We start from the raw sequence: 27,341 nt of genomic DNA, 5'->3' as shown, positions 1-27,341 counted from the left end.
CCTACTGCCAGTTTCTGGAAGATTATTTCGTCAAACAGTGGTACAGGAAGAAGTCCTCAGCATTCTAGGCCATGATCTTTATGCAGGACAATGCTCCATCACATGCCTCCAAGTACTCCACTGCTTGGCTAGCCAGCAAGGGCCTCAAAGATGGCTGAATAATGACCTGGCCCCCTTCCTCACCTGACTTAAATCCAATTGAGAACTTGGGGGTCCATCTCAAACGTGAGATTTACAGTGATGGAAGACAATACACCTTTTTGAACAGCATTTGGGAGGCTGTGGTTGCAGCTTAAGCGAAAATTGATCGTGAAGAGATCAAGAAACTGACAGACTCCATGGATGGAAGGCTCATGGCAGTTATTGAAAATAAGGGTGGCTATATTGGTCACTGAATATTTTTAAAAGGCCAAAAATGTTATATAATTGTCATTTTGTGTTACTTATCTGTTACACTTACTCTAAAAATTGAGAATAAACAAGTGAGTTGAGAGAAATAATTTTTGTAATTTAGTTGCCTAATAATTCTGCACACTAATAGTTGCCTAATAATTGTGCAAACTTATATATTTCCCTGAGAAAGACAAAACTCACTTTTCCTTTGTTAAACATTCAGGTTTGAGGTTCAATAACATTTTGGATTGACTGAGAGCATTGTGTTTGTTCAACAATAAAATTAATCCAGAGGAATACAATTTGCCTAATAATTTTGCACACAGTGTATTTCTCTCGGTCCCTTTCTTTCGTTATATCTCCTCTCATTACAATAAGACCAGGGTCAGAGGCCCTCCTTCCTGTTTGTCTCTACTATGAGGAAGAATATTTATTGGACACAGTTTGAAATGTCTTGTATACAGTCTAATGTAGGGAACTGATCAGCAGTGATGGGAGAACTGGTCAGGATAACCGAACCTACTAACCCTAACCTTTTGATCTGATTATTACTGTTCCTACAAATCAATTAGTGGAGGAACACAATGTATTCTAACGGCTGAAGACAGAATCTAGACAGGGGGATGTAAAGATGGTATTAAGTCATCTTATAGAAAGGCATTGTATTGTGTGGCCTTCAATTGATTAACCCTTGTTTGCTGACCCACAGAGAGAGAACACTGCTTAAGATAATCCTCCTCAAGGTGTTGCATGTCTCAAACAAACAGACATAAAAAGACGCATAACACTACAGTAGAATAGACACAGGGTAGAGAATAGTCTATTCAGACCGGAGGGAAGGTTTGGAAGTAAAGGAAGGGGGGTGTATAGAGAGAGCGAGAGCGAGAGCGAGAGAGAGCGAGAGAGAGAGAGCGAGAGAGAGAGAAAGAGCGCGAGAGAGCGAGAGAGAGAGAGAGCGAGAGAGCGCGAGAGAGAGAGAGAGCGAGAGAGAGAGAGAGAGAGAGAGAGAGAGAGAGAGTGAGCAAACGAGCGAGAGAGAGCGCTACTTGTACAGCTGTGGAAGAGAAGGCAGAAAGCTGTTCAAAATGTGACTTATCCCTCAGAGCAGACTGTTTGATCACATTTTGGAGAGCCTCCCCCTGTAAGGGAGGAGAAGGCATTGGTTACTTACATCAAATAACCTTTCTATATAAACCTCCTCATTGACCTTATCCCGCAGCATGTCCTGAGAATGGCGCACAAAGGTCACGTAACCGTCAGCAACATCCATCCCAGGCTTCTGCAGGACACACCACATAGAGACAGAGAGAGGGAGATGAGAAAAAGAGAGGGAAAAGGAGTAATTAGCCAAAGAAAAACAGATACATTGTCTCACCAAGGCACTGAACTCTGTTGACTCCATAATAAACATGGTGACCAGCAAAGTGACATAAGTTATTATCAACTGTTATGTCATGTCAAGTTTTAAGACATGCATATGAAAAACAGACAGGTATTAAAATAAACATTACACTAAAGTGTTATCAAATTGTCCTTTTCATCTCAGAGAAATCTGAGTTCATGGTTGACATTTCTGGAGAGGTGTTTCATTTGCAGTGCGTATAGACCCAGAGATATGGGATATTGTCACTGAACTTCCTATTAGAGATGTGTACTTGGCCCAGAATCATCCGTAACAGTCTGGGAAAGTGCAAAGTGAACAGAGGAGCCAGGAACACATGATCAGGCTGCTGAACAGATTGTTAGGAGGGCTGCCATTTCTCATACCAGCTCAAATATTCACACAGGACAATGAGTTTGCAAATAAGACACTCAATTTGTGTGTGTGTTTATGTGTGTGCGTGTGTTTATGTGTATGTGTGTTAACGTATGTGCGTGTTTATGTGTGTGCGTGTGTTTATGTGTTTGTGTGTTAACGTATGTGCGTGTTTATGTGTGTGTGTGTGTGTTTATGTGTATGTGTGTTAACGTATGTGCGTGTTTATGTGTGTGCGTGTGTTTATGTGTATGTGTGTTAACGTATGTGCGTGTTTATGTGTGTGTGTGTGCGTGCCTTTCCCACTCCCGCGTCTTCTCCGGTATATGAAACGCATCCTCCCATGCCAGTGGACGAGGTAATATGAATTTGTAATTATCAGCCACTGTAAACTGAATTTAGTTCGTTAACACATCCCTGAGTGGTTCCAAAGGGTGCAAATTAGTATGTTTCTCCACTGTAATTGTATTTTGTGCATTAAACCAACCATTACCATGCAGAAGCTAGGACTTTGGGCCCGCGGACATAAGAGGCCTAATCACAGATTCACCGACAAGGCATTCATTTAAAAAGTGCCTTGTTGACATGTGGATCGATTGGCAGTGAAGTGATACTCCTCTGAGGTACTGTTTAAAGCAGAACACAGCTAGCGTTCTGCCCCAGAGGCAGAATCCTGGTGTGCTTTTGTTACACAACACAACAGAGACTTACAATGTGTGCCACATGGCAGGCCTAGCCAGCCGATTCTGCCCATAACCATATGAATGGCAACCAAACCAAAAAAAAGACAACCATCTGGACATGTCCTGAGACTCTATGGAAAACCATGGCAAGATACGTGTGCATGCACAAAAACAAATACAACAATGACTCACATGCACGCACACATACTTTGACTGGGATAAGAGAAACACAAGAACTGATAACAACACTATTTTCACTTACAGGTACATCCACATACTTTGAGGCAGCTTTCACCTTGAAATGAGACAGAGAGAGAATAGGTGAAAAGGAAAGACTTGAGATTCCAACTGTGCAACTTCCTTTCATTACAAAAGCTGTTTCATGTGAGTGTAGCTTCAGTGTGTGACTGCAGTATGCTCATTAAGTCAGTCATGCCAGGAAATGTAGTTGCAAAGTGTACTCAAAAGTTAATTAGACTTCTACAACAATGTTCAGGAAACCTATGGAAACCTGCTCCTGCAGTGGGAGTGTTATCATGAGAAAACAGGGAAAATCTGGACATTATTTGAACAAGACTATTCCTACCCTATGATGAATAAAATAATTACAAGATTAGGTTCCAGTTATGTATGCAGTGTACACTGAGAAAGAGGGGAACGAGAGAAGGAGTGCATTCTTACTGTGAAAGAGAGGAAGGAGGAGAAGAGAGTGCCCTCGTCGTATCTGGACAGTTTGGCTAGGACACTATCTAGAATGACCACAAACTGACAGACAGGGAGTTGTGTTACTGGCAAGTCCAACACATTAAAAACAACATTCATGCCATTTCACTTCCAGATATGAGTAAGACAGTAACAGCACCTTTGCTACTAGTAAGGTGATCATCTCCTTCACAGTCTCCTCTATGAGAGCGTCAATTTGGGAATGGTACTGTCTCTGTAAGGAAAGAAACATGTTAGTGACAATGTCAAGTCCAGCTTCCCTCTCTTCCCTCCCCTTGTTTGTTGCTAACAGGTCTCACAGTAGGCCAATATGCTAATCAGTAGTGTGACAGCATTCTTATGTCTCCACGTGAGCCATAAAAAAGACCTCTGACTAATTCATTCTGCTCTGGTAATTGGTACCTGTCTCTAGATTGTGCGGATATGAAGACTCTCACATCTACCCTATGTATATTCAGTAGCATCTACACATATGTTAATGAAATCAAAACAAAAAGTGTTGGAAGACTGGGGAAGACTGCAATGACGGCTAATTATACATTTGGGAACCAGGGGTGAGATTTCAATTGAATTGTTTGCCATGCTTAACCAATCTCTAACAAACTTTCACAGGATAGAGAAAATAAATGAAAGATAGAGACATGATGAAAAAGCAAGCGACTACAGCATAATCACATATTCAAGCAAAAGCAAAATCAGGAGACAAAGCAATCGCAGTAAGTGTCATTGAAACTATTTCAAGTGCAAACCTTGACAGAAATGCTTATACAGTATGTACTACTATACAACATGCATTGTATAAGCACACCATTACATAATATGTGCATATAGAAAGAAATAGCAACATAGTGAGCTGGAGCTCCTGAATCCATGCAGTTAAGAGAATACACATCTAGCAAACAGTTGGTGAGCACAAAAGGATTTTCCCAAAGTGCCTTGGTACTGATCCGCGGTGGATAACTGATCTGTATATCCAGTTCATGCTCTGTGATATATCAGAGAAATCACTATTAGCCATCAATAGAATCATAAACATTATATTCCCTCTGGAATATAATAGGTGAAAACTTTACACTGATTCAAACACTGTGTAAATATGCATGTTGGTGTGAGGCTGTGGAGGTGGACTGGTATAAGATGGTATTGTATGCCTGATAGAAGACCAGTTAAAGAAGTCGGTAGGGGGCCTACTGTACCTCCTGTCCCAGCTCCATGGCACACAGCTTGGCTGACTGGGCCTTTGCATCCACCATCACGTTGAACATGGTGCAGATGGACTGAGGCACGCGGAAGTCTGTGGTCCGACTGCTCTTCTGAAGCTTGGCTTCAAAGGCCACCCGCGTCCTGGAGACAAGGAGATTAAGGAGAGAGGTTGCAAAACTATACACATACCCACAATGTGTTTGTGTAATTGTGTGTAAGCAAGTGTCTCATTCAGGCCCATCCTCTCACCGTTTGATGCAGGACTCGATCATGTCGCTGGACATGAGTTTCAGCCTGCTCTCCAGGTGTTTGCCAAACTCCTCCTCAGGCCAGTGCAGGTCTCTGATGAAGGTCTGTAGAGCGTCCAGCTTCCAGAACAGGTCCTCTGACGTCCCCGAGCCGTTACTGGACAGGAATCACAGGGCAATGGTTATAGCACTGGTACCTAACAGGGGTACACATGGGGGGTAAAAGACTACATCAAGAGGATGGGGCAAATCCAGGTCTCAGAATTCAGTTTCTTTGGGTTATTTTTAACATTTACTGATGGGTTAAAATATTTTTAATGAAAAACACTTTATTGTCGACCTGTTCCTGGCCAATGTGGTTCTATGAATTGCGTTCTCCAAGGTACCAATCAGTGTATGGTTAAAAATAAACAGACATGAATATGTATTTGACCAATCAATAATCACAGTGTGTTGAGTGGTTATTAGAACAGGGGAAAGAGTAGGGGTCCATGCACACTGTAGGTTGGTCAGTTAGTTAGTGAACTCTGGAAAAACACACTATGAAGGGTGGGGTTGCTTTCCGATGCTGTGGAGGCGACTGTGTCCCACTCCCTGTCCCCTTCCCCTAAACCGTTTAAATAGAGAGAGCAGCTCTCTCCAGCCACAAAGGGGCCTCCTCACAGCTAGTACACATAGGTAAGAGCTCCAACACAGGGTAAACAGGGATCTGTCCTCCCTTCCACAGACTGGAGGTCAGAGGGATATGATGGAAAGAAACAAACAACACTTTTAAACTCTGGCTTTGGTTTGGCCTCGTTTAATAATGGTGTATCATTTTGCATGATTCCATTCTGTTGTTTTTTAATCAGCTTAAAAATGTATTTGTGTCTTTCCACCATTCAATTCAAACACATGCCGTAGGAGAAAAATGAAAAGCCGTTGATGGTTCTCCATTTCGAAACACTGCCTACTTTAACCACACTCCCCATGCTAGGGCCTTGGCATGAACATGGCTGCTGGTAGAACAACACCACTGGGACAACTGGGGCCCTGGCAACAGAACATCAGATCACTGGGACAACTGGGGTCCTGGCAACAGAACATCAGATCACTGGGACAACTGGGGTCCTGGCAACAGAACATCAGATCACTGGGACAACTGGGGTCCAGGCAACAGAACATCAGATCACTGGGACAACTGGGGTCCTGGCAACAGAACATCAGATCACTGGGACAACTGGGGCCCTGGCAACAGAACATCAGATCACTGGGACAACTGGGGCCCTGGCAACAGAACATCAGATCACTGGGACAACTGGGGCCCTGGCAACAGAACATCAGATCACTGGGACAACTGGGGCCCTGGCAACAGAACATCAGATCACTGGGACAACTGGGGCCCTGGCAACAGAACATGAGATCACTGGGACAACTGGGGTCCTGGCAACAGAACATCAGATCACTGGGACAACTGGGGTCCTGGCAATAGAACATCAGATCACTGGGACAACTGGGGCCCTGGCAACAGAACATCAGATCACTGGGACAACTGGGGTCCTGGCAACAGAACATCAGATCACTGGGACAACTGGGGTCCAGGCAACAGAACATCAGATCACTGGGACAACTGGGGCCCTGGCAACAGAACATCAGATCACTGGGACAACTGGGGTCCTGGCAACAGAACATCAGATCACTGGGACAACTGGGGCCCTGGCAACAGAACATCAGATCACTGGGACAACTGGGGCCCTGGCAACAGAACATCAGATCACTGGGACAACTGGGGTCCTGGCAACAGAACATCAGATTACTGGGACAACTGGGGCCCTGGCAACAGAACATCAGATCACTGGGACAACTGGGGTCCTGGCAACAGAACATCAGATCACTGGGACAACTGGGGCCCTGGCAACAGGACATCAGATCACTGGGACAACTGGGGCCCTGGCAACAGAACATCAGATCACTGGCAGTGTTTAACTACATATTTTAGAATTGGCTAAGCCTGTTTTTTCCTAATTATCAACCATGTGCTTGTGTAAATGCAGTATTTGAGAGTTGTCCTTTGAGGTGAGTTTGGTCTTTCTGGCTTATTTACAGGATAGTAAACCTGCGTCTAGTTTAGGACTATCTTTGACAGAAAATGTATTCCTTTAATAACGATGGAGGTGAAAAGTGGTTGCTATTAGTTTTACTTCAGAGGCAACTTTTACTTTGGGACGAGACTTCCGCTTCATCTCATTGGCTGTTGAGTGCTTATTTACAAGGTATCAAACCGGGACATGGAATCCAAAACTTGGCAACAGCCAGGGTCTCAGTCTGTTCACACACACACACACACACACACACACACACACACACACACACACACACACACACACACACACACACACACACACACACACACACACACACACACACACACACTTTTAGTAGTAGGTGCTGAAGATGTTTCACTCTGGTTTGGTAAGTGGGATAGATAATGTATCAGGTGTAGCTCAAGGTGCAGGATAAGTGCTTTTAATCACCATATCTAAACATACTGTAGATTTGCAATTATCTTTACGCTTTCTCCCTCCAGGTCCCCCTGGAGGAGCGCTCAGAGCTAACAGGTAGACATGGAGTTTTACAACTGACAGAATCACTAATGAAATGGGAAATGTCATATTCCGTCGATAACAAAGGGGGATCATTATCATGTGGTGAATGAGTTAACATGCTCTGTATTAGAGTAGGAGTGTATCTGAGAGGCTCATGCCTCAGTAAAGACACGCCCCAGGAGACCAAGGGCTGATCAAAGCTCTCCAACTTCTGCAAGTTAGGCATGTTTGGTTTTATAAACTACTGTATGAATAAAATGCGATATATTCAATTTGATTAATTGACTACAATGTTTACCACAGTCAAAGTTTTATTGTAACATATAGTGGAGTAGCTGCCGTGAGCTAACTATACTGAATAAAAATCAAAAACGCAACATGTAAAATGTTGGTCCCATATGAGCTGAAATTAAATTTTGCAGAAATTTTCCGTACGCACAAAAAGGTTATTTGTCTCAAATGTGCTCAAATTTGTTTGCATCCCTGTTAGTGAGCATTTCAACTTTGCCAAGATAATCCATCCAACTGACTGGTGTGGTATATCAATAAAATGATTAAAAAGCATGATCATTACACAGGTGCACCTTGTGCTGGGGACAATAAAAGGCAACTCTAACATGTGCAGTTTTGTCACACAACTCAATTCCACAGATGTTAAGTTTTGAGGGAGCGTGCAATTGGCATGCTGACTGCGGGAATGTCCACCAGAGCTGTTTCCAGAGATTTGAATGTTCATTTCTCTACCATAAGCCGCCTCCAACGTCATTTTAGGGAATTTGGCAGTACGTCCAACCAGCCTCACAACCGCAGACCACGTGTATGGTGTTGTGTGGGCGAGTTCTTAACGTTGTGAACAGAGTGCCCCATGGTGGGGGTGGGGTTATGGTATGGGTATGGGCAGTAATAAGCTACGGATGACGAACACAATTGCATTTTATAGATGGCAATTTGAATGCACAAAAATACCATGACAAGAACCTGAGGCCCATTGTGAAACCCATTTTTTTTTTAAGGTATCTGTGATCAAAAGATGCATATCTGTATTCCCAGTCATGTGAATTCCATAGATTAGGGCCAAGTGAATATATTCAATTGACTGATTTCCTCATATGAACTGTAGGCCAGACCTGACCCCATCGAAATTAAGATTGTTGGATATTGCTGTCCATCTTCAGAAGTTCAGCCAGACAGCCAGCGTCCCAGAGGACATGTGATATGTTCATGCCAAGAACATATCATGTGCATGTTTCATGTTTCAGACTCCAACAGAGACTCAATACACACTGAGTCACATGTAGTTGCAATCCAGTTGGGTGTAGAAAAGCTAGGCATTGTTGGGAAGCTAACTGGCGGTAGATTTGTTACTTTGGGCATTTGGAGGTTGACATTTGGTAGATTCAAATCAGGCAGATTACTTGTTAGGTTCTTGTGTAGAAACAAACAGAACAGAAAAAGATGTTCTGTAACAGTGGTAATGTGGATGTGTTTTAAAAGGGAAAGTGAAACAAACTAGATAAAAGCAATGCCAAGGAAAACAAATAAAATTGGAGAGGAAATTAGCAAAAAAAAACTAGCAAACTAGCACAAAAAAATCTGTTATTGAAATTAAATAAGTAAGGGTATCTTTACATTGAACTGAAGAGGCAAATCTAATGGTGACAAATAATGTGTAAAGTGTGTCCTATCAGCATTGAAGAGACTAATGACAAAAGATAGTTGACTTATGACAACTCAACATATGGTGACAACAAACTGCAATGTCATTCATACAAGGGCTACCATAAGAACACTCCAGGGCAGGGTTTTTCCACTATCAATTAAGACCTAGACAACCAGGTGAGGGGAGTTCTTTACTAATTAGTGACCTTAATTCATCAATCAAGTACAAGGGAGGAGTGAAAACACGCAGACGGTCGGTCCTTCATGGAATGAGTTTGACACGTGCTCTAGGGAAAACAAAACACTCAAGAAACATGTTTCCGACAAAATAGTTTCAGATGGTCTTACCTGCAATATGGACAAATATAAATAAATACATAGTAAATAATTGTGTTAATACTTATTCATATATTTTTACACAATTGCCCACAAGTAGACATACTTCATGTGTGGATATCAACATATTTCATGTACAAATATATGGTACACATGATTACCAAAACTTTATCAGAATATTTATGTTAACATGAACAGGAAAGCCTGAAAACTAAAGATATTAGCATCTACTTATACAGTATGTCTATACTGCATTATGATTGCCTGGGTTTCAGTCGATTTCTACTATAGCCAACTTGAATGCAGAAACAGTAGCATCCGGGCTATGTAACCATTTCAATGGGGTGTTGATATTAGAGGTGTCCTTACTTGACAGGCTCCCAGGACTCTCTCTCGAAGCCCCTGTGGATGGACTGGGCGATGGATGACTCCATGAGGTCCACATATCGCACCACCAGTGGGGCATATAGGTCCTGCAGGTGTTTGTGGAACTGCCCATTGCACAGGTTATCTGAGACAGGACAGAGCATATAGGTCAGATGAAGTCATTCATTCAAATGTAACACCATCAGAACAGTCACCTCCAAAATGATAGGCACCCTTGATAATAATGAGCAAAAAATACTTGTCTAAAATAAATAACACAAATTCTGAGTTATCTTGTATGCAAAAAAAATCATAATAATTCGATTATTTTATACTACTAAAATTGGTTCAAGTCCGGAAACTGAAATGGCCATTACAAAATGTTGATTTTGTGGTCAATAATAAAAAAAATTGGGGGGATTTTGATGTGTGCTTGGGGTCATTGTCTTGCTGGAAGATTCACTTGCGGCCATGTGTCAGCCTCCTGGCAGAGGCAACCAGTGTTTTGACTAAAATGTCCAGGTACTTGGAAGAGTTCATGACGTGGAAGCAAAACAGCCCCATAACATCAAAGATCCACCACCATATTTTACAGTAGGCATGAGGTTCTTTTCTGCATATGCTTCCTACTTTCTAGGCCAAACCGACCACTTGTGAGGTCGGCTAAAGTGCCAATTCCGTTTAGCAAACTCCAGGTGTTTACATTTATTGACTGCTCTCAATAAAGGCTTTTTTGATGACAACCCTTCCAAATAGCCTATTGCCATGGAGGTGGCATCTAATTGTAGTTTTGGTGACCCCAAGATTAGACCAAGTTCTGTAATTCTCCAACTGTAGCCCTTGGACTTTTCTTTGAATCCTGAACCATATTTCTCATTGTGTGTGGGGAAAAGATACTCTTGGGTCCTGTACTAAGCAAGTTGACCACTGTTCCAGTGATTTTAAACTTCTTAAATGCTGCTTGAATAGTGGTGTAAGTGGTATATTTTGTTTTTCAGTAGTTTTTATACCTATTGCCTGATCTATGAAAGTCAACAACCATTTGTCTATTCATTTGTGAGTTCTTTGCCTTTCTCCATGATAGTTGATATATGGATTTTACATGTGTGTTACCTAATTGTTATACCCAAGTGAAACAGGAAGCCATTACAGGCCACCATTTTGTTTGATTTTATTTTTTTATTTCATTAGATGTGCCAATAATTTTGACACATCTCTTTCTCCAAGCAATTTTATTAGCATAAAACAATATCATTTTCCTTATTTTTTTAAATACAATATAGCTTAGTATTTGTAATTTATTTTAAACAGTCTTTTTTGCTCAACTATATCAAGGGTACCAATCATTTTGGAGGTGACTGTAACAGCTCTGGGAGAATGATTTGAAAATGCATCTCTCCTTCCTGTCTTCCTTGGAGTGATTTCTGATCTGAAATGACTGGCTAGATGAAAGCTATGAGATAGAACCCTGGATTTTACCTTTTGAATCCTATCAGAAGGAAGCTTAGTAGCAGTTAATATTAGTCTAGCTCCTCGCTATAAGCTACCATACCAGATTTTCTTTCTTTTGTATATCTGATGGCTATATATATATATATATATATATATATATATATTTAGACCAGGCAAGTTTCCTCTAGATTCAACTGGTAAAAAGGCAACGCTAACACAGACCAAGGGAGATAAAATGGAGGCCAGTGTGTGTTAATGCAATGGCTCATGGCTTCAAACAGTGGGTCTATTTTCCTCTTTATCCCTTTGAGCGCTCGCTCACTCTCCCTCTGTGTGTGTGTGTGTGTGTGAGCGCGTGTATAGAAGTCAAGGTCGATGATACACAGTAGGTGCAATGTTTATTTTGTTCCCTGATTGTCGCTCTCCAATTAGCCACTTGAGTGGCTGCTGTACACTTCGATGTATTTGTCCAGGAGTGAGGATGCAGGGCTCGCCCTACTCCCAGCCACCACTGTTTTAGACCTCATTAACTGCTTGAATGGCGTCCGACTTTGGCGCCTATCTGGTGCTAAGGCTATTTCATGACACATAAGCTAGCTGCTTCAGGGAGACAAAACAAATGACCTTCCATGTAAAATGCCCCTGTGGTATGGTTTGGTAGTATTGGGATGCTGCTCTGTGTGTGTTCTGTGTTATTGTGCTCCTGTAAACCACTGGAGAAGCCTGAGGGAGATGGATGGTTGATATCATGGTGGCAGGTTTACATTTCCAACTATACTGTCAAAGTCATGGAAATCAGAATTACTAGTATTACATGGGATTAGTCCATCTGTGTATGCTACAGTCCATCAACCATACTGTATGCAAAGTGTACACTATGAAATCTAATATATCATGACGTGTTGATGTGCAGGAAACACTTTGGAGTTTGTGGAAATGAATGCAGGAGAATATAACACATTAGATCTGGTAAAAGATAATACAAAGAAAAACATGCATTGTTTTGTACCATATTTAAAATGCAAGAGAAAGGCCATAATGTATTCCAGCCCAGGTGCAATTTAGATTTTGGCCACTAGATGGAAGCAGTGTATGTGCAAAGTTTTAGACTGATCCAATGAACCACTGCATACCTGTTTAACATGTTGTATCAAGACTGCCCAAATGTGCCTAATTGGTTTATTCATACAGTTTAATTTTCAAGTTCAGAATTGTGCACTCTCCTCAAACAATATCATGGTACACTTTCACTGTAATAGCTACTGTAAATTGGACAGTGCAGTTAGATTAACAAGAATTGAAGCTTTTTGCCCATATCAGATATGTCTATGTCCTGGGATTTTATTTTGTTACTTACAACCTCATGCTAATCTCATTAGCCTACATTAACTCAACCGTCCCGCGGGGGGGACACCGATCCCGTAGAGGATAAATGTCAATTTATCATTGATCAAAATACCATTAATTTCACCCTTCTTTTTGGCTTGTCTCCATATGTTCTTGTTGCTATGATCATTGCAATGTGAATAACCAATCAGCCGTTTCAAAAAAATATCCAACTATGAATGTGGCCAATTGTGCAGCAGTAACAGGTGAACATAACAAGCTGTTCTAGTCCAAGTCCATTAAGCCACTGCAGGTGAACAACAGACTACATTACATTCTTCCAGACTCCTGGCTGACAAACTAGAATGAGACATTCCCCTGGGACAATTAGCCCAGTGCAGGTTCACTTCACAAAGGCAGTGGTAAGTGTTTCTCTTCTGACTCATGCTTCCAGAACCCTGGACAGCGCTCCTACGGCAACTGCAGTTCATTAATTTTATTTGTCACATGCACCGAATAATTACAGGGCCCACAGCAACCATTTCAATGTTAGTTTCAGCTCTTAGTAAGAAGCTCCCACAGTGCTGCAGTGTCCTCTCAATTACCTTCATCCGTTTCATTATACTGGAGTCAAATGCAGAAAGGATCATGCAGTGTGAAAGTAATATTAGATCGGAACATATTCTCCTCAATTTGGATCTCAACACTTGGTTTTAGTTTCTCCAGTTCGCCAAGATCAACCACAATGAATATTCAATAAAAACCCAGTCCTATGTGTCATGAAAGCTCCAGACTGTGTGCTGTATGTGCTGTATGGTTCTGGAGTGCTAAACGCTGTGTGTGTTTGTTCATAATGTAGCCCTGGTTCAGGGCCTGGGCCGGGGTTGGAGTCACTCACAGTCGGTCCTCAGGAAGTCATTAAGCAACTGGAAGAGAGGGAAGCTGTCCCAGCTGTCAGGGGGCTGAACCTCCAGTGCAGCATCCATGTCCACTGCATACAGAGACAAGAAGGTCTCTGCATGTTCCACCATCAGGTCTGACCACCACGCAAATGCCTAGAGAGAGAGGAGTGAAGGAGAGCGAGAGAGAGAAAACACACAGAGAGAGAGAGAGAGAGAGAGAGAGAGAGAGAGAGAGAGAGAGAGAGAGAGAGAGAGAGAGAGAGAGAGAGAGAGAGAGAGAGAGAGAGAGAGAGAGAGAGAGAGAGAGAGAGAGAGAGAGAGAGAGAGAGGAATACATAGAAAAAGAGAAAGGAGAGAAGGGGTATGAAAGACAGAGATACACGGAAGAGAGAAGGAGAGGAATGTGCAGATAAAGTTTGATGAAAAACAAATAGAGGGTGAAAGAGGGGAAAAGGGAGGCAGGTGGAGAAATAGACAAAGATAGAGAGACAAACAAATGGAGGATAAGAGTATGCAACTATAATACAAGCCTCAAAGTGTCATTCTCTAGAGAGGAAATGAAGATAATGTAACTCCACCGATCTATATAAGGGCTCTTTTCTTCTCTCGTTTTCACAATAAGAGTCAAGTTGTCACCTCTGAGGCATCACACAGAGATCTCTGGGGGACACTTTACAGCTTTGAGCACAGTGTTTCAGTTCTGCACTCGAGCACGGCTAAACGTGCGCTGTTCTGTTGGCCCACAGAGCGAAACAGAGAACTGCATAGATACGGCTCCTTGACTAAGTCATTCATACAGAGCTGCTCTGAGCCTCCCCATAGGATAGACAGAATCAGTGGAGTGACAGAGTCTGGAACGGGCTGGTCTCATGCAGGTTAACACTCATCCTCCCATGCTCCCCCTCTCCCTGCCCGTGGTCCTCTGGACCAGTGGAGGACTTGGCCATCAGCCATTCACATCGTCACACCTCTGTGATGTGAATGTTCCCATGGGCGTCATGCACTCTGGCATGGGACGGTTGCCATGACAGCACCAGCAGCAACCAGCAACAGACTCAGGGTCAAAATGGAGAGGCTCATAACAATAAATAAAACTGTCATTACAGGCCTCAAGCAGTGGGAGGATTAATCTACTGGTTCTTCACATTGGCTGCTGAATTGGGTAACAGTTAGGGTTGATTTCATTTCCATTCGTCAATTCATGAACTGTATTCGCCATGGCATACACCATACACAGAAACGTTACTAGATTTGCCAAATTACTTGAATAATAATGGAATTGACTCAAACTGACTGGTACATGGATGAGGTGACTGAGGGTACTGGGTTGAGAAGGAGTGGAAGATGTGTCTATTTCTAGTTATGCTGGTCTACTGACAGTGTTGGTGTTCATTTCCGATGGGAAAATTCACACAACAATGCATTTTGAGAAATGCAAGAGGGGACAGACGGGTCACGTTACCTCAGACAAATGGCATGCTTTTTCCATTGAGAGTAATCAGGTCTACAATGGAGGAGGATCAGCTTGTTGGGTGGAGGTGACTGGATCACCTCTCTTACCTGTCACACAGCTTTCCCCAAACACACAGCACCACAGAGCAGGATGGGACCAGAGTTGTCTGTGGCAGTTGGGGTGGATAGATAAAACTGCACCAGACCGGGAGGGGTGGGGGCGATGTGATGTGGTCGGGGGGGATTTCAGTGGGAGGGATCTGAGTATGATAGACAGGGACACTGCCACAGTGCTTGTTGAGGTTTGCTTTATCACCAAATGCAACCCTTTGGGCTGCACAAGCACAACTCTCCAGGATGGGCTGAAAACAAGTATAAGGGAAGAAGTTGGGGTACAAGGCTATTACTAGGAAGAGAGATGGGAACAGTTAAGATCATCCCTGGGCATTTGGCATCTTCAGTACATCACATAATATGGGAGGTGGAGGGTGGCAGGGGTTAGGGGTCATGGCAGGTGGGGGGGTGACTGGGGTTAGGGGTCATGGCAGGTGGGGGGCGGCAGGGGTTAGGGGTCATGTTATCAGGATTTGAGGATCCATCACATACCTCTTTGCCCTGTCCGAAACATTCCCCGCAAACAAAACAAACAATAAGAGAACAGGAAGGGGTTAAGTCAGGTATACTTCTGCAAAGTTCACATCCCTGTGTTTACTTTTTCCATCTAATGGTTAGTTGGCAGGAAATATGTGATGATGACAGTGAAAGAAAGACATGATCCAAACCAATGGAGAAAAAAAACAAATGGTAGTTTAATTGACAAACCATACTCAAGAGCTCAAGGTCCGTTAAGAAATATGTCAACATTCTCTTTTGTGAGTAATATGCATGAGGAAAACCATGCACTTGGCCTAGCCTTCACATAATCAATAGACACATTTGGTGTTTAAAAATGGGTCACTGAGGTCTATAAATTCTCTTCATATTTCCAGAAAGAGCACAAATGCAGTGTGATGCAACAACAGGATGATAGAGTCTGAATCATCATCACACCCAACCTCCACTACACTGCTCTACACTACACTACACTGCTCGGCTTTACACTACACTGCACTGCACTACTCTACACTACACTACCAGCACCATGCAACTTCTGTTGGGGACACCCTCATTTACAGGAAGAGCAACTTGTGACATCACCGCAAAAACCTTTATAGCGTCTAGGCTAGGATATGATTCAATAGGGTTAATTAAAGCCCTGTTGGGTATTCCCTTCTAGGAGGCTTGTACAGGAAACAGAGTGACCAAACTGTGCATTGCTCATCGTTGTCATCCCAAACAATGCCTGGTGCACATGAAATAGAGGAGTGAGAAGTGATGCAACCTTTTTGACCTTTAAACCCACACCTTGACCCCTTACCGTCAGGCCGGCTAGCATGCACCAGTGAGATATGGAGGTAAAAAAAACTGATGTAAATACTGTACCGACTGTGACTGTAGCCTGTTAAACAGAGTCAGAGACAGAATAAATGCCCCATGGTTCTCTGTAGTTCTTAACTCTCTGCTCTGATAATAACTGACCTTGGATTTATGTATGTGGGCTGTACTCACCTCTGCGTGATGCTCCTCGTTCTGTTGGAGGACCTCGATGACCAGCTCGGCCAGACGTATGGTGTCCTCCAGCTTTTTGGCAGGGGTGACTAAGCGCCCTACATTCTCTGAAGCACAAAGGTCACAGGTCAATATGGAGGGAGATACATGGCTGTAAAACTTCCCCTCAACGTCTGATCAACCTGATGCTAATGTTGTGCTGTTGTGTAAGTCTCCTAGGGCAACACTGTAATACAACCATCTCTAGAACAATGCAGGTATAATGAGAAATTAAAACAGGGGAAACAACAGAGCTGTTCCACAGTTATCATGCAAAATGTGCAGAACGTTGTGCATCGCTCATGTTCGGTATGTGCTGACATCCACACTTTGAATGCTTCTTATGTGAGACGCTCAAGTTTAACATGTGATATGCAAAACGACACTCCCTGAAGTCTGGTAATTTCCCCCTGCTAATTAGGATAGTTGTGACAACCAGGATAAATATAACCACTAAGAAAGTGTAGAGTGCAAGTATTGTCAGGTTTTTACATCAAATCCATCTTGAAGAACAAAATACACAGTGAAAGTCTGCTGTTCACATTAGAGGTCTTCACAGATCCACCTGTATCCGGACACCAGAGACCCGAGTGGGTCCTGTTCCAGAATTTAAATAATGTCACGGGTCTGAGTTGGATCTGAGTGTCACGGGTCTCAGGTGTGTGTAATCTTAACTGTCCGGAAGGGCCTGTACAGATCCGAACGCAACTGCTGCAGTAGAGAGAGAGAAAGAGATAGACATTTTATCATGTATGCTGCTGCTCTTACTTTTCACGAGAATGTATCGATGAGCTTGTTGTTGGCCAATCATAAGTCATCAAAGCGGCAATAGGCTACAGTCATAGAGCCTCCGTGTGGGGCAAAAGTTAGGAGATACTGTATCTAATCAATGGCAGCTGGAATTAAAATGACGTAATTAAAAGTTAAAGGAGAAGGATAGGCTACAACGACCAAGAGCCAACAGGTAGGCCGCTACTTAATATTCTGAATGGAGTTATTATTTGTAACTGTAGGATGAGAAAGCACATGCACTGAAGCCTTAATTAACCTAGTTAGCTAATGTTAGCTAGCTTAACTAGCTTCTCCCAGTTTGATGCAGTCAAGGCAGGTACTACGTAATCATATTTGATGATAAATAACCTAGCTATGGCAGTTATTAGTCCACTATCGACTTGGTTGGTTGCGGTCTCGTCTCTCCCGCCCTCATCCTTGTGTCACTCGCTCACAGTACGGCTCCTCCCCCGCCTGCTAGAGCAACACCTCTCTCTCCCTCCTCTCACGCTTTATCAGCTCCGGTTAATAAAGTAGCTTAAAAAAATCCCTTTTCTGCTGCTTCCCTCACTCTGATCCGAATGGGTCTGGATCCGACCAGGTCTATACGAAACAGATCTAGTTGTCTTCGGCTCGATTCGGGAAACGGGTCTCTCCTATTTTTTATTTATGCATATCAGGCCCGGGTGGGAAAGCCCCCAGGTCCAACTTTGGACCCGTGAAGACCTCTAGTTCACATACTTTACTCAATGGATACTAATTCAGTCTACAGCGATCATGTGACGAAACACAACCATCTCAACTGACCAATGAGGTTGTGATGATACTACACATAAATGTATGCTTTTGAAATAAAGAAAAGAATAATGAATATGGTGAAGAGATGGTATTTGTGAGAGAGAGAGAGAGTCAGCATAGGTAACTGGAGAACTGCGTAGAAGCCTATACAATAACATATTGGGTGCTCGTTCAGACTTCAGGGCATCTGAGGGTCAAACATCTTTACATATACCTGATTCACCCTCTTCTTAATGAATCCGGACAGACTTTTCACAACAACACTGACTTACTTGACTTATTTTCCATTTCTCAGTCCCTCTTTACAGTCCCAGTAAAATTGAGAGATTGTGACAATGTGGACTTCTACACTTGAAGAAATGAGGCAAAGACCATGTCCTCTCCTCGCTGCTTCTGCTCTTTGTCCAGCACACACATCTGTCACTGTGCTAGTGAGGCTCTGTAGTAGCAGGGGTTTAATTGGCAGCGTACAGAAGTACAGCTCTGTGACGCACACACACTGGCAGAGCACTTTAAGCCCAGTGGTGTCTGTGGACTGGACTGTGGCCAGAGGATTGCCTCTGACTGTGCTGAAATTATGGTCTGGTCACCAGTATGGATGGAGGATTTAAAAGAATGCCCGCAAACACAAAGGGCATTTCTTCCATTGGTCAATGAAGGGGCATGGGTGCTGGAGTGATGTGAGGTGAGGTGAGGGGCAAGGCCAAACATCTAGATCTTCTATAACAGAAACTCAGTATTGCCACATTCTACAGTATAAGAGATGTCCGCTTCTTTTTTAGTCAGTGACTGATTTAGACCCGGGAAACCAGGTGTGAGTGCTGTCTAATCAGTGACATTTAATGATCAATTACATCTCACACGGTGACACCAGCAAGACTGTGAACCTGAAACAGTCGGAAGTGACATTAATAATGACGATGACTATGTGCTATCATGATCTATGACATCATCTTGCTTCACTTACTTATTTCCAATGTATCAAAATTGCCATTGATATAACATTATGGTCACATGGGAAATATCAGCCAGAATATCCAAACCATTTCATCAGTCATATTTTGTAACCAAACTTTGCTATGAGGTTTTTATTCAAAACGATTGCATTTTAGTACATTGCAGGTGTTCATGCACTTTCTGCAGAGGATGTGATACTTTCATTGCACAACTTATGAATTCAAACACATGAATTCAAACACATAATACCTGCTATCTTATATGTATTGAAGACTGCAATAAAGCAGTGCTACCTCTGCAGGTTTCAATCACACAAGTGAGATGGTCTGAATGGTCTTAAAATTGATTTGTTTGCTAATTCTCTCCATCTTCCCTTTTCCTCCTTTCCTCACTCCCTCACTTCTTTTCTTCCCCTCCTTGACATTATTTTTTTTTTAGGAAAGAGGAAACATCATTGCAGGAAAGAGGAAGCATTTTAAGAGAATTCAGAGGAGGCCCATTGGTGGAGCTACTCCACAGATGAGTGGTCTTAACAGGAGGGCTAGAGAGGGGACTTGACAGTTAGGGTTACCACAGTCACCCACTGGGGAGGGCTGCATCTCCATCACTGGAATGCAGTGCAGGTACAAACTACAGGACAGGGGTGTGGAGACATAACTCTGTCACAACATTCCTGTAACCTTCCCAGGCCGTGCCACAGGAAGGCTGTGAGATGTTATGTTGCTATGGCTCTAACTGGGTTAGGATTTGCTCATATATAGGATGGTGTCACCTGGATCCTGATCCTTCTTATCTTTCTGAGTTTTCTCCGCTAGGAGAGAGCAGGAGAGAGGGAGAGCAGAGAAGAAGAGAAAGGGAAGGTGCGAGGGAGAGAAAGAGAGAGGAGTGGATAGTCAGTAATGAAAGCATAAGAGCAGGATAGAGTGGAAGTCTGGAAAACAAGTGGTTGAGCAACACCTTTCACCCTTCACCCAAGGGATCTCCTCTCCAGATCTGATGTTAACCAGTAGTCAGACATAGACGCAAATATAGCTTCAAACAGTAAAACATATACAGACAGTGGTCCAAACAACCCCCCCCCCCCACACACACACACACACACACACAAAAACACTCCAGGACATACAGTAATATATGACAACATACATTATTAATGCTTCAGTTGGAACACATGCAGAGACTTAAATGTAGACATATTACATCCTGTCTACCTTACGGTTGCCACTTCCTGTTCCTGTTGTCTTAGCACTCTGGTCCCCAGTGTGAAATGATACAAACAGGGAAAGTCATGACAATGTTCCCTATGGTACAGTAGCTGTATAGTGTACCTATATCATGTACTGTACCAGTGAGACATGGTTCAACAGGACTGAGGGGGGTTTACACAGAAGCAAAGTAAAAATGCATTCAATTCGCAGACAGGCATGGGAACAGAAAAAAAGCTGAAAAATGCAGTAGATAAGATCTCTCATGATTGTCACAGACCATTGGAGTCTTGGTCCTGGCTTGCCCTGCTAGGACCTATCAGACAGAAACAGACCCTGGGCCTGGATCTCTCACGGGTGGCTTTCACAGACAGAAGCAACAGATCAAAGGGAAAAGGACTTAAGAGAAGCAAGAGCGAGAACGTGAGAGAGAGGGCAGCAAGGAATGGTGGTAATAGAGGGGATTGGAAAGTGTGAACGGAGAGATGTTGAAAATAGAAAAACATGGTTGAGGAAAGGGGAGGAGGAGGAACGGGTGGAGGAGGGTGGAGCAGGATGAAGAAGGTACTCACGAATGGTTAAATCCATCACTTGAGACGCCAAGCAGAAGACAGGATGCTCATACATTTCTCTCTTTTTCCCTACAAGAGAGGATCGGGGCATGCAAGAGGCTGGGGTCAGAGGAGGAGAGGTCAGAGCTCTAAGGGTAGCTGCATGTGGGGGTTAGGGGTCCCCACAGGTTCCTCTGTGGAGATGGTGGTGGAGGGTGGGGTTTGGCGGCTGGGGAGAAGGTTTGGGATGGCCCGAAGTGCCGAATGTGGAGGAGAGGGGTGGGTGGACAAAAGGCGTGTGGGCTGGCGGTCGCCTTTAGACACTTTTGTTTAACCATTCGTCATGCCAAATGGTATTAAGGTGGGAGACATTTCTATCAAGTTTGAGTTTTTCCCCGATCAAGGCAACAAACAAGCAAATGTTTATGAGAAACAGGATTTTTCTGCAGTATTTCCACTCTAAGATACTAAGGGTTATCTCCTTCAGTATCTTCAGCACCCTCGGGTATTTCTTTATAGAAACTGACCGGAATAGAGAAGAGCTGAATTTGAGACTAGATATTTCCAGTAAAACAGTATAGGTGAGTGTAGTCAAAGCTACACACACACATAGAAATATATTCCAACACATAATTTAGTTTGTAAGCCAGTTCTGTATGCCTAGTAAAGAAATCCGGGGACATGCAACAGACAGATACTGGGTTGCTGCAGAGGGCAATCCCAGCATGCCTTGTGTATTGGCCTTCCTGACTTGTGTTCACACTACAAGGGGCTTGGAGTGAAGCAGCAAAGCCAATAGACAAGGAGGGGGAAAGCGGGGGGGGGGGGGTAGATGAACAGAAGATGGTTATTTCAGAACAAAGGAGAGGAAACAAGGAAAGGAGGAATTGTTGCTTCAGAGCATCACCCCACCTTGAAGCCGCAACGGTGTGCAAGAGGAGAGGGACGGTGGGTTGACTGGCCCAGAGAGAAGCTGAGACACACAGGAGTCAGCATAAAGATGGCAGATTCACGGGGAGTTGAATGCATTTTTACTTACTATACACATCTCTACTGTGCAAGTTTATTTAGGGAGCTACTGTATATCAATGTAAATTACACCTGTAAATGAAAAGAGAGTTTAAACTTTAAAAACCCATCTAAAAGTAAGAGCAGCCACATTAGGGGAAGATTGAGTATTTTTTTTTTTACTGTTTACTGCAGCTGGGGACAGAACAGTTATATTAATTCAAAGGTGCCAATATTACTTATCACATTGTGAAAATTATGTATGAAATCTCTGCTTCAAGTTATCTACTGCATTTTCAATACAATATAATTTTCAATGTTTGACTTTCCTCTTAAAATGTCCCTGAGATCAGTTCTAAATGGAGAGTTCTCCCAAAACACAAAAATTATATTTTGTCCATTGCCTTCCAATTTCTAGTGCCAGTGCTAAAGGTGATCTTTATCTTTTTTGGAAACCCAAACTGTCGTCAGATACCCTTCCATCTCACTTTATACACAGAAGATATCGGCTAAACAAAAAAAAAATCAAGCTGTTTATCGGTCTTTCTGTGACCACAGATAACTTTGGAACGAAGTTGACTACAAATACACAGTTGCCGTTGCCTTCGCAATTGGACAAGCAAATGATAAAAAGGATGCTTCAAATTAAAACCGAGATGACTGCATTAAAAAATACAGTAGGCCTGTTGGTAGCCTATATTGTATATAGGCCTATATACAATATTTAAATCATATTGAAATCAATTTCATATTCTGTCAGTTGAGTTCAATTTGTAGGCTACACTGTCTAATTTTTGCCTCAATATTTGTGTAACATGTGTGCAATGATGTGACAAATGAATCTGTAATTTAGTGCATTATTATAGGTAAGCATTAGAATAAGCTGCCTCAATATTTGCAGCCATAATGTGACAATATCTCTCAGCTAGGAGCGGATCTGTCGTCAGTTTTGTGTAATAATTATAATGATAAGGTAAGATTTGAATGGAGAAAGCTGATCAGAGAACAGTGCTGCCTTTCTTTTGATCCTATCAGTATCGACACATGCTCCAACATTGTACTTAGCGATGCGAGGTCTTTTGGGAAACTCAGGTTACATCTTCAGCCGTTGTAGGAACGATGCATCATTAAAATACTTGTAAGCCTAAGTCCCATTGCTATCGGGAAACTGAGTCCTGATGTTTAAGAGGTCATGTCGTTTGTGTGGAACAGTTGACCTGCAGGGGGCAATGTGGTAAAGCACCAGAGGGCATGATGTCTGTAGTATCTCACAACTGCTGTCTGATTGTGTCTTTTCCCTAAGAACTGTAGGCCACTGTGCAACAACAACGTGTGATAATCCCTATAGATATCAACGCTATTGTGGTAACAATGCTAGAAGGGAGACAAAAATGTTGACAGAACATAAATAGTACGGTGTGATGCTGCATTGTGTGTGTGTGTGTGTGTGTGTGGAGGGGTGTCAGTGTGTAAGTGGTCATCTACCTTCTACTTTGGCATATTCTGAGAGGCGCTGGTAGTTGATCAAGGCTGCCTGCTCCAGACATTTACGGATGACTGTCTTCACCTCCTCCTGGGGCACAGGGGTGACGATATCCTTCATCAGCACCTGGGACAGAACATTAGACATTGCAGAAAAAATACATTTTTGGGGCTGTACCACCAGGGCCAGCTCCAGGCATAAACGATTGCCAGTGGTGGAAAAAATACTCAATTGTCATACTTGAGTAAAAGTAAAGATACCTTAACAGAAAATGAAAAAAGGGAAAGTTACGCAGTAAAATACTACTTGAGTAAAAGTCTAAAAGTATGTGGTTTTAAATGTACTTAAGTACAGTGGTAGAACAAGTACTCAATTGTCATACTTGGGTAAAAGTACAAAGTAAAAGTAATGCTATACATCAAATTCCTTATATTAAGCAAACCAGACGGCATGATTTTCATACTTTTAATTATGGACAGTCAGGGGCGTACTCCAACACTCAGACATCATTAACAAACATAATATTTGTGTTTCGTGAGTCCTCCAGATCAGAGGCAGTAGGGATGAGAAAGTGTTATATTGATAGGTGCCATAATTCTGTCCTGCGTGAGCATTCTAAATGTAAAAAGTACATATTTTCTTTAGGAATGTTGTGGAGTAAAAGTTGTCAAAAATATAAATAGTAAAGTAAACTTCAGATACCCCAAAAAACTCCTCAGCATGATTACTTATGTACTTTACACCACTGCCGATTGCTTAGGGCCCCAGGCCGCTAGGGGGCCACCAACCCAATTTTGGGGGGATTTTGTTAGCCACTCTCACTCAGATATCATTAACATGGCTTAAGTCATGCAAAATGAATAGAATTGCATGAAACATGTTATACAATTGCAACATTTTCTCTCCGCCCCATGGCAAAATGTATAGAACGGCAGAAAACATGCTGTAAAAGTGCAACATAAAACATTTTGGAACAGTCATGGTCTCAACTTACTGTTCAGAGTTAGGATTGTAGAATCAAATCAAATTTTATTTGTCACATGAGCCGAATACAAAAGGTGTAGACCTTACCGTGAAATTCTTTCTTAGAAGCCCTTAACCAACAATGCAGTTCAAGAAATAGAGTTAAGAAAGTGAAAAAATCAAATAAAATCAAAAAGTAACACCATAAAATGTAATTACAATAACGAGGCTATATACAGGGGGTACTGGTACAGAGTCAGGGGTACAGGTTAGTCGAGGTAATTTGTAAAGTGACGATGCATAGATAATAAACAGCGAGTAGCAGCAGTGTAAAAACAGGGGGGGGGGGGTCAATATAAATAGACGGGTGGCCATTTGATTAATTGTTCAGCAGTCTTACGGCTTGGGGGCAGAAGCTGTTCAGGATACTTTTGTTTCTAGACTTCGCACTCCAGTACCGCTTGCCGTGCGGAAGCAGAGAGAACAGTCTATGACTTAGGTAACTGGAGTCTTTGACAATATTTTGGGCCAAGTATATATGTCCTGGATGTCAGAAAGCTTGGCTCCAGTGATGTACTGGGTCGTACGCACTACCCTCTGTAGCGCCTTACGGTCAGAGGCCGAGCAGTTGCCATACCAGGCGGTGATGCAACTGGTCAGGATGCTCTTGATGGTGCACCTGTAGAACCTTTTGAGGATCTGGGGACCCATGCCAAATGTTTTCAGTCTCCTGAGGGGGAAAAGGTGTTGTCGTGGCCTCTTCACAACTGTCTTGGTGTGTTTGGACCATGATAGTTCATTGGGGATGTGGACACAGGAAAAGGAGGACCGGGCATGCCCCCATTCTCATCGACGGGGCTGTAGTGGAGCAGGTTGAGAGCTTCAAGTTCCTTGTTGTCCACATCACCAAAAAACTATCATGGTCTAAGCACACCATGACAGTGGTGAAGAGGGCACAACAAAGCCTATTCCCCCTGAGGAGACTTAAAAGATTTGGAATGGGTCCTCAGATCCTCAAAAAGTTCTACAGCTGCGCCATCGAGAGCATCCTGACTGGTTGCATCCCTGCCTGGTATGGCAACTGCTCAGCCTCCGACCGCAAAGCACTACAGAGGGTAGTGCATACTGTCCAGTACATCACTGGGGCCAAGCTTCCTGCCATCCAGTACCTCTCTACCAGGCGGTGTCAGAGGAAGGCCCTAAAAATTGTCAAAGACTCCAGCCACCCTAGTCATAGACTGTTCTCTCATGGCAAGCGATACCGGCGAGCCAAGTCTAGGTCGAAAAGACTTAACAGCCTCTACCCCCAAGCCATATGACTCCTGAACAGCTAATCAAATGGCTACCCAGACTATTTGCATTGCCCCACCCCCACAATTTTACACTGCTGCTACTTTCTGTTTATTATCTATGCATAGTCACTTTAACTCTGCCTACATGTACATATTACCTCGACTAACCGGTGCCCCCGCACATTGACTCTGTACTGGTACCCCCTGTATATAGCCTCGCTATTGTTATTTTACTGCTTCTTTAGTTATTTGTTATTGTTATTTTTGTTTATCTATTTTTTACTTAACACTTAATTTTCTTAAAACTGCATTGTTGGTTAAAACCTGTCTGGGATAGGGGGCAGTATTTTCACGTCCGGATGAAAGGCGTGCCCAAAGTAAACTGCCTGCTACCCAGGCCCAGAAGATAGGATATGCACATAATTCCTAGATTTGGATAGAAAACACTCTAAAGTTTCTAAAACTGTTAAAATAATGTCTGAGTATAACAGAACTTATTTGGCAGGCGAAACCCCGAGGACAAACCATCCAGGATTTTTGTTGTTGTTGAGTTCACAGTGTTTTCAATTGATTTTCTATGGGAACCTAGATTTCAGTGGCACTTTTGCTTCCACTAGATGTCAACAGTATTTAGAAATTGGTTGATGTTTTTCTTTAGAGAAATGAAGAAGTACGGCTATTCAGAACGAGGGAGCAGCCTAGTGCACTCTAATGTTTTGGTGCGCGCTCCAGGACACGCGCTCCACGTTGTTTTTATCCAGTATTGAACACAGTACCTTCCGTCTTAAATTTTATTGATTATTTACGTTTTAGGATACCTAAGGATGGATTAGGAAAGTTGTTTGAAATGTTTGGACAACGTTTACAGGTAACTTATTAGATATTTTGTAGTCATGCTGGGCGAGTTGGCACCGGTGTTTTTCTGAATCAAACGCGCCAAATAAATTAACATTTTGGAGATATAACAACGGAATTAATCGAACAAAAGGACCATTTCTGATGTTTATGGGACATATTGGAGTGCCAACAGTAGAAACTCTTCAAAGGTAAGGCATGAATTATATCGTTATTTCTGAGTTTTGTGTCGCGCCTGGTGGGTTGAAATATGATTGTCATGTGTTTGTTTGATGGGGTGCTGTCCTCAGATAATCGCATGGTTTGCTTTCGCCGTAAAGCCTTTTTGAAATCTGACACGGTGGCTAGATTAACAAGAAGTTAAGCTTTAATTTGGTGTATTGCACTTGTGAATGTAATTTCGCGCTCTGCAATTTCACCGGATGTTGTGGAAACGTTCCGCTAGCGGAACCCCTAGCCATAACAGGTTTTAAGGGTTGTAAGTAAGATTTTCACTGTAAGGTCTACATTTGGCAAGACAGCTGTGCACGGCTGCATCTCACTGTAGTAGGCTGTACCTATGTTTTGGTTATTTGGATCTCCATTTGCGTTTTGTTTACTGTTAATGAAACTAGCCTAAATATACATTGCCATGTCTTCATCGATTTGATATTTTGTTTACTGCATTTGTTTACTGTTAATGTAACTTGCCTGAATATACATTGTGTCATGTCTTTATCGATCTGAT

General features: G+C 42.7%; 1 protein-coding gene across 7 annotated transcripts in view; it reads right to left on the bottom strand.

Annotated features, from left to right (window-relative positions):
* Window positions 1-27,341, bottom strand: part of cadpsa (Ca2+-dependent activator protein for secretion a) — a 162,760-nt gene that overhangs the window by 18,311 nt on the left and 117,108 nt on the right. The window contains exons 17-28 of one of the 7 annotated variants that reach the window (XM_029774986.1): window positions 23,507-23,630; window positions 21,035-21,103; window positions 16,693-16,799; window positions 15,691-15,699; window positions 13,629-13,785; window positions 9,956-10,097; window positions 5,008-5,163; window positions 4,752-4,899; window positions 3,695-3,769; window positions 3,514-3,597; window positions 3,095-3,127; window positions 1,565-1,672 (exon numbers count right to left, since the gene is read on the bottom strand). In XM_029774986.1, coding sequence (XP_029630846.1) covers window positions 1,565-1,672; window positions 3,095-3,127; window positions 3,514-3,597; window positions 3,695-3,769; window positions 4,752-4,899; window positions 5,008-5,163; window positions 9,956-10,097; window positions 13,629-13,785; window positions 15,691-15,699; window positions 16,693-16,799; window positions 21,035-21,103; window positions 23,507-23,630 — 1,212 coding nt within the window. Of the gene's footprint in view, window positions 1-1,564; window positions 1,673-3,094; window positions 3,128-3,513; window positions 3,598-3,694; window positions 3,770-4,751; window positions 4,900-5,007; window positions 5,164-8,873; window positions 9,021-9,955; window positions 10,098-13,628; window positions 13,786-15,690; window positions 15,700-16,692; window positions 16,800-20,029; window positions 20,069-21,034; window positions 21,104-23,506; window positions 23,631-27,341 lie in introns of all 7 variants that reach the window. The other 6 variants (XM_029774992.1, XM_029774988.1, XM_029774989.1 and 3 more) reach the window with 6 other exon arrangements.

The sequence above is a fragment of the Salmo trutta genome, chromosome 14 (genome assembly GCF_901001165.1).
Source record: "Salmo trutta chromosome 14, fSalTru1.1, whole genome shotgun sequence".
Lineage (NCBI taxonomy): Eukaryota > Metazoa > Chordata > Actinopteri > Salmoniformes > Salmonidae > Salmo > Salmo trutta.
This window is presented reverse-complemented; position numbering and strand designations above follow the sequence as displayed.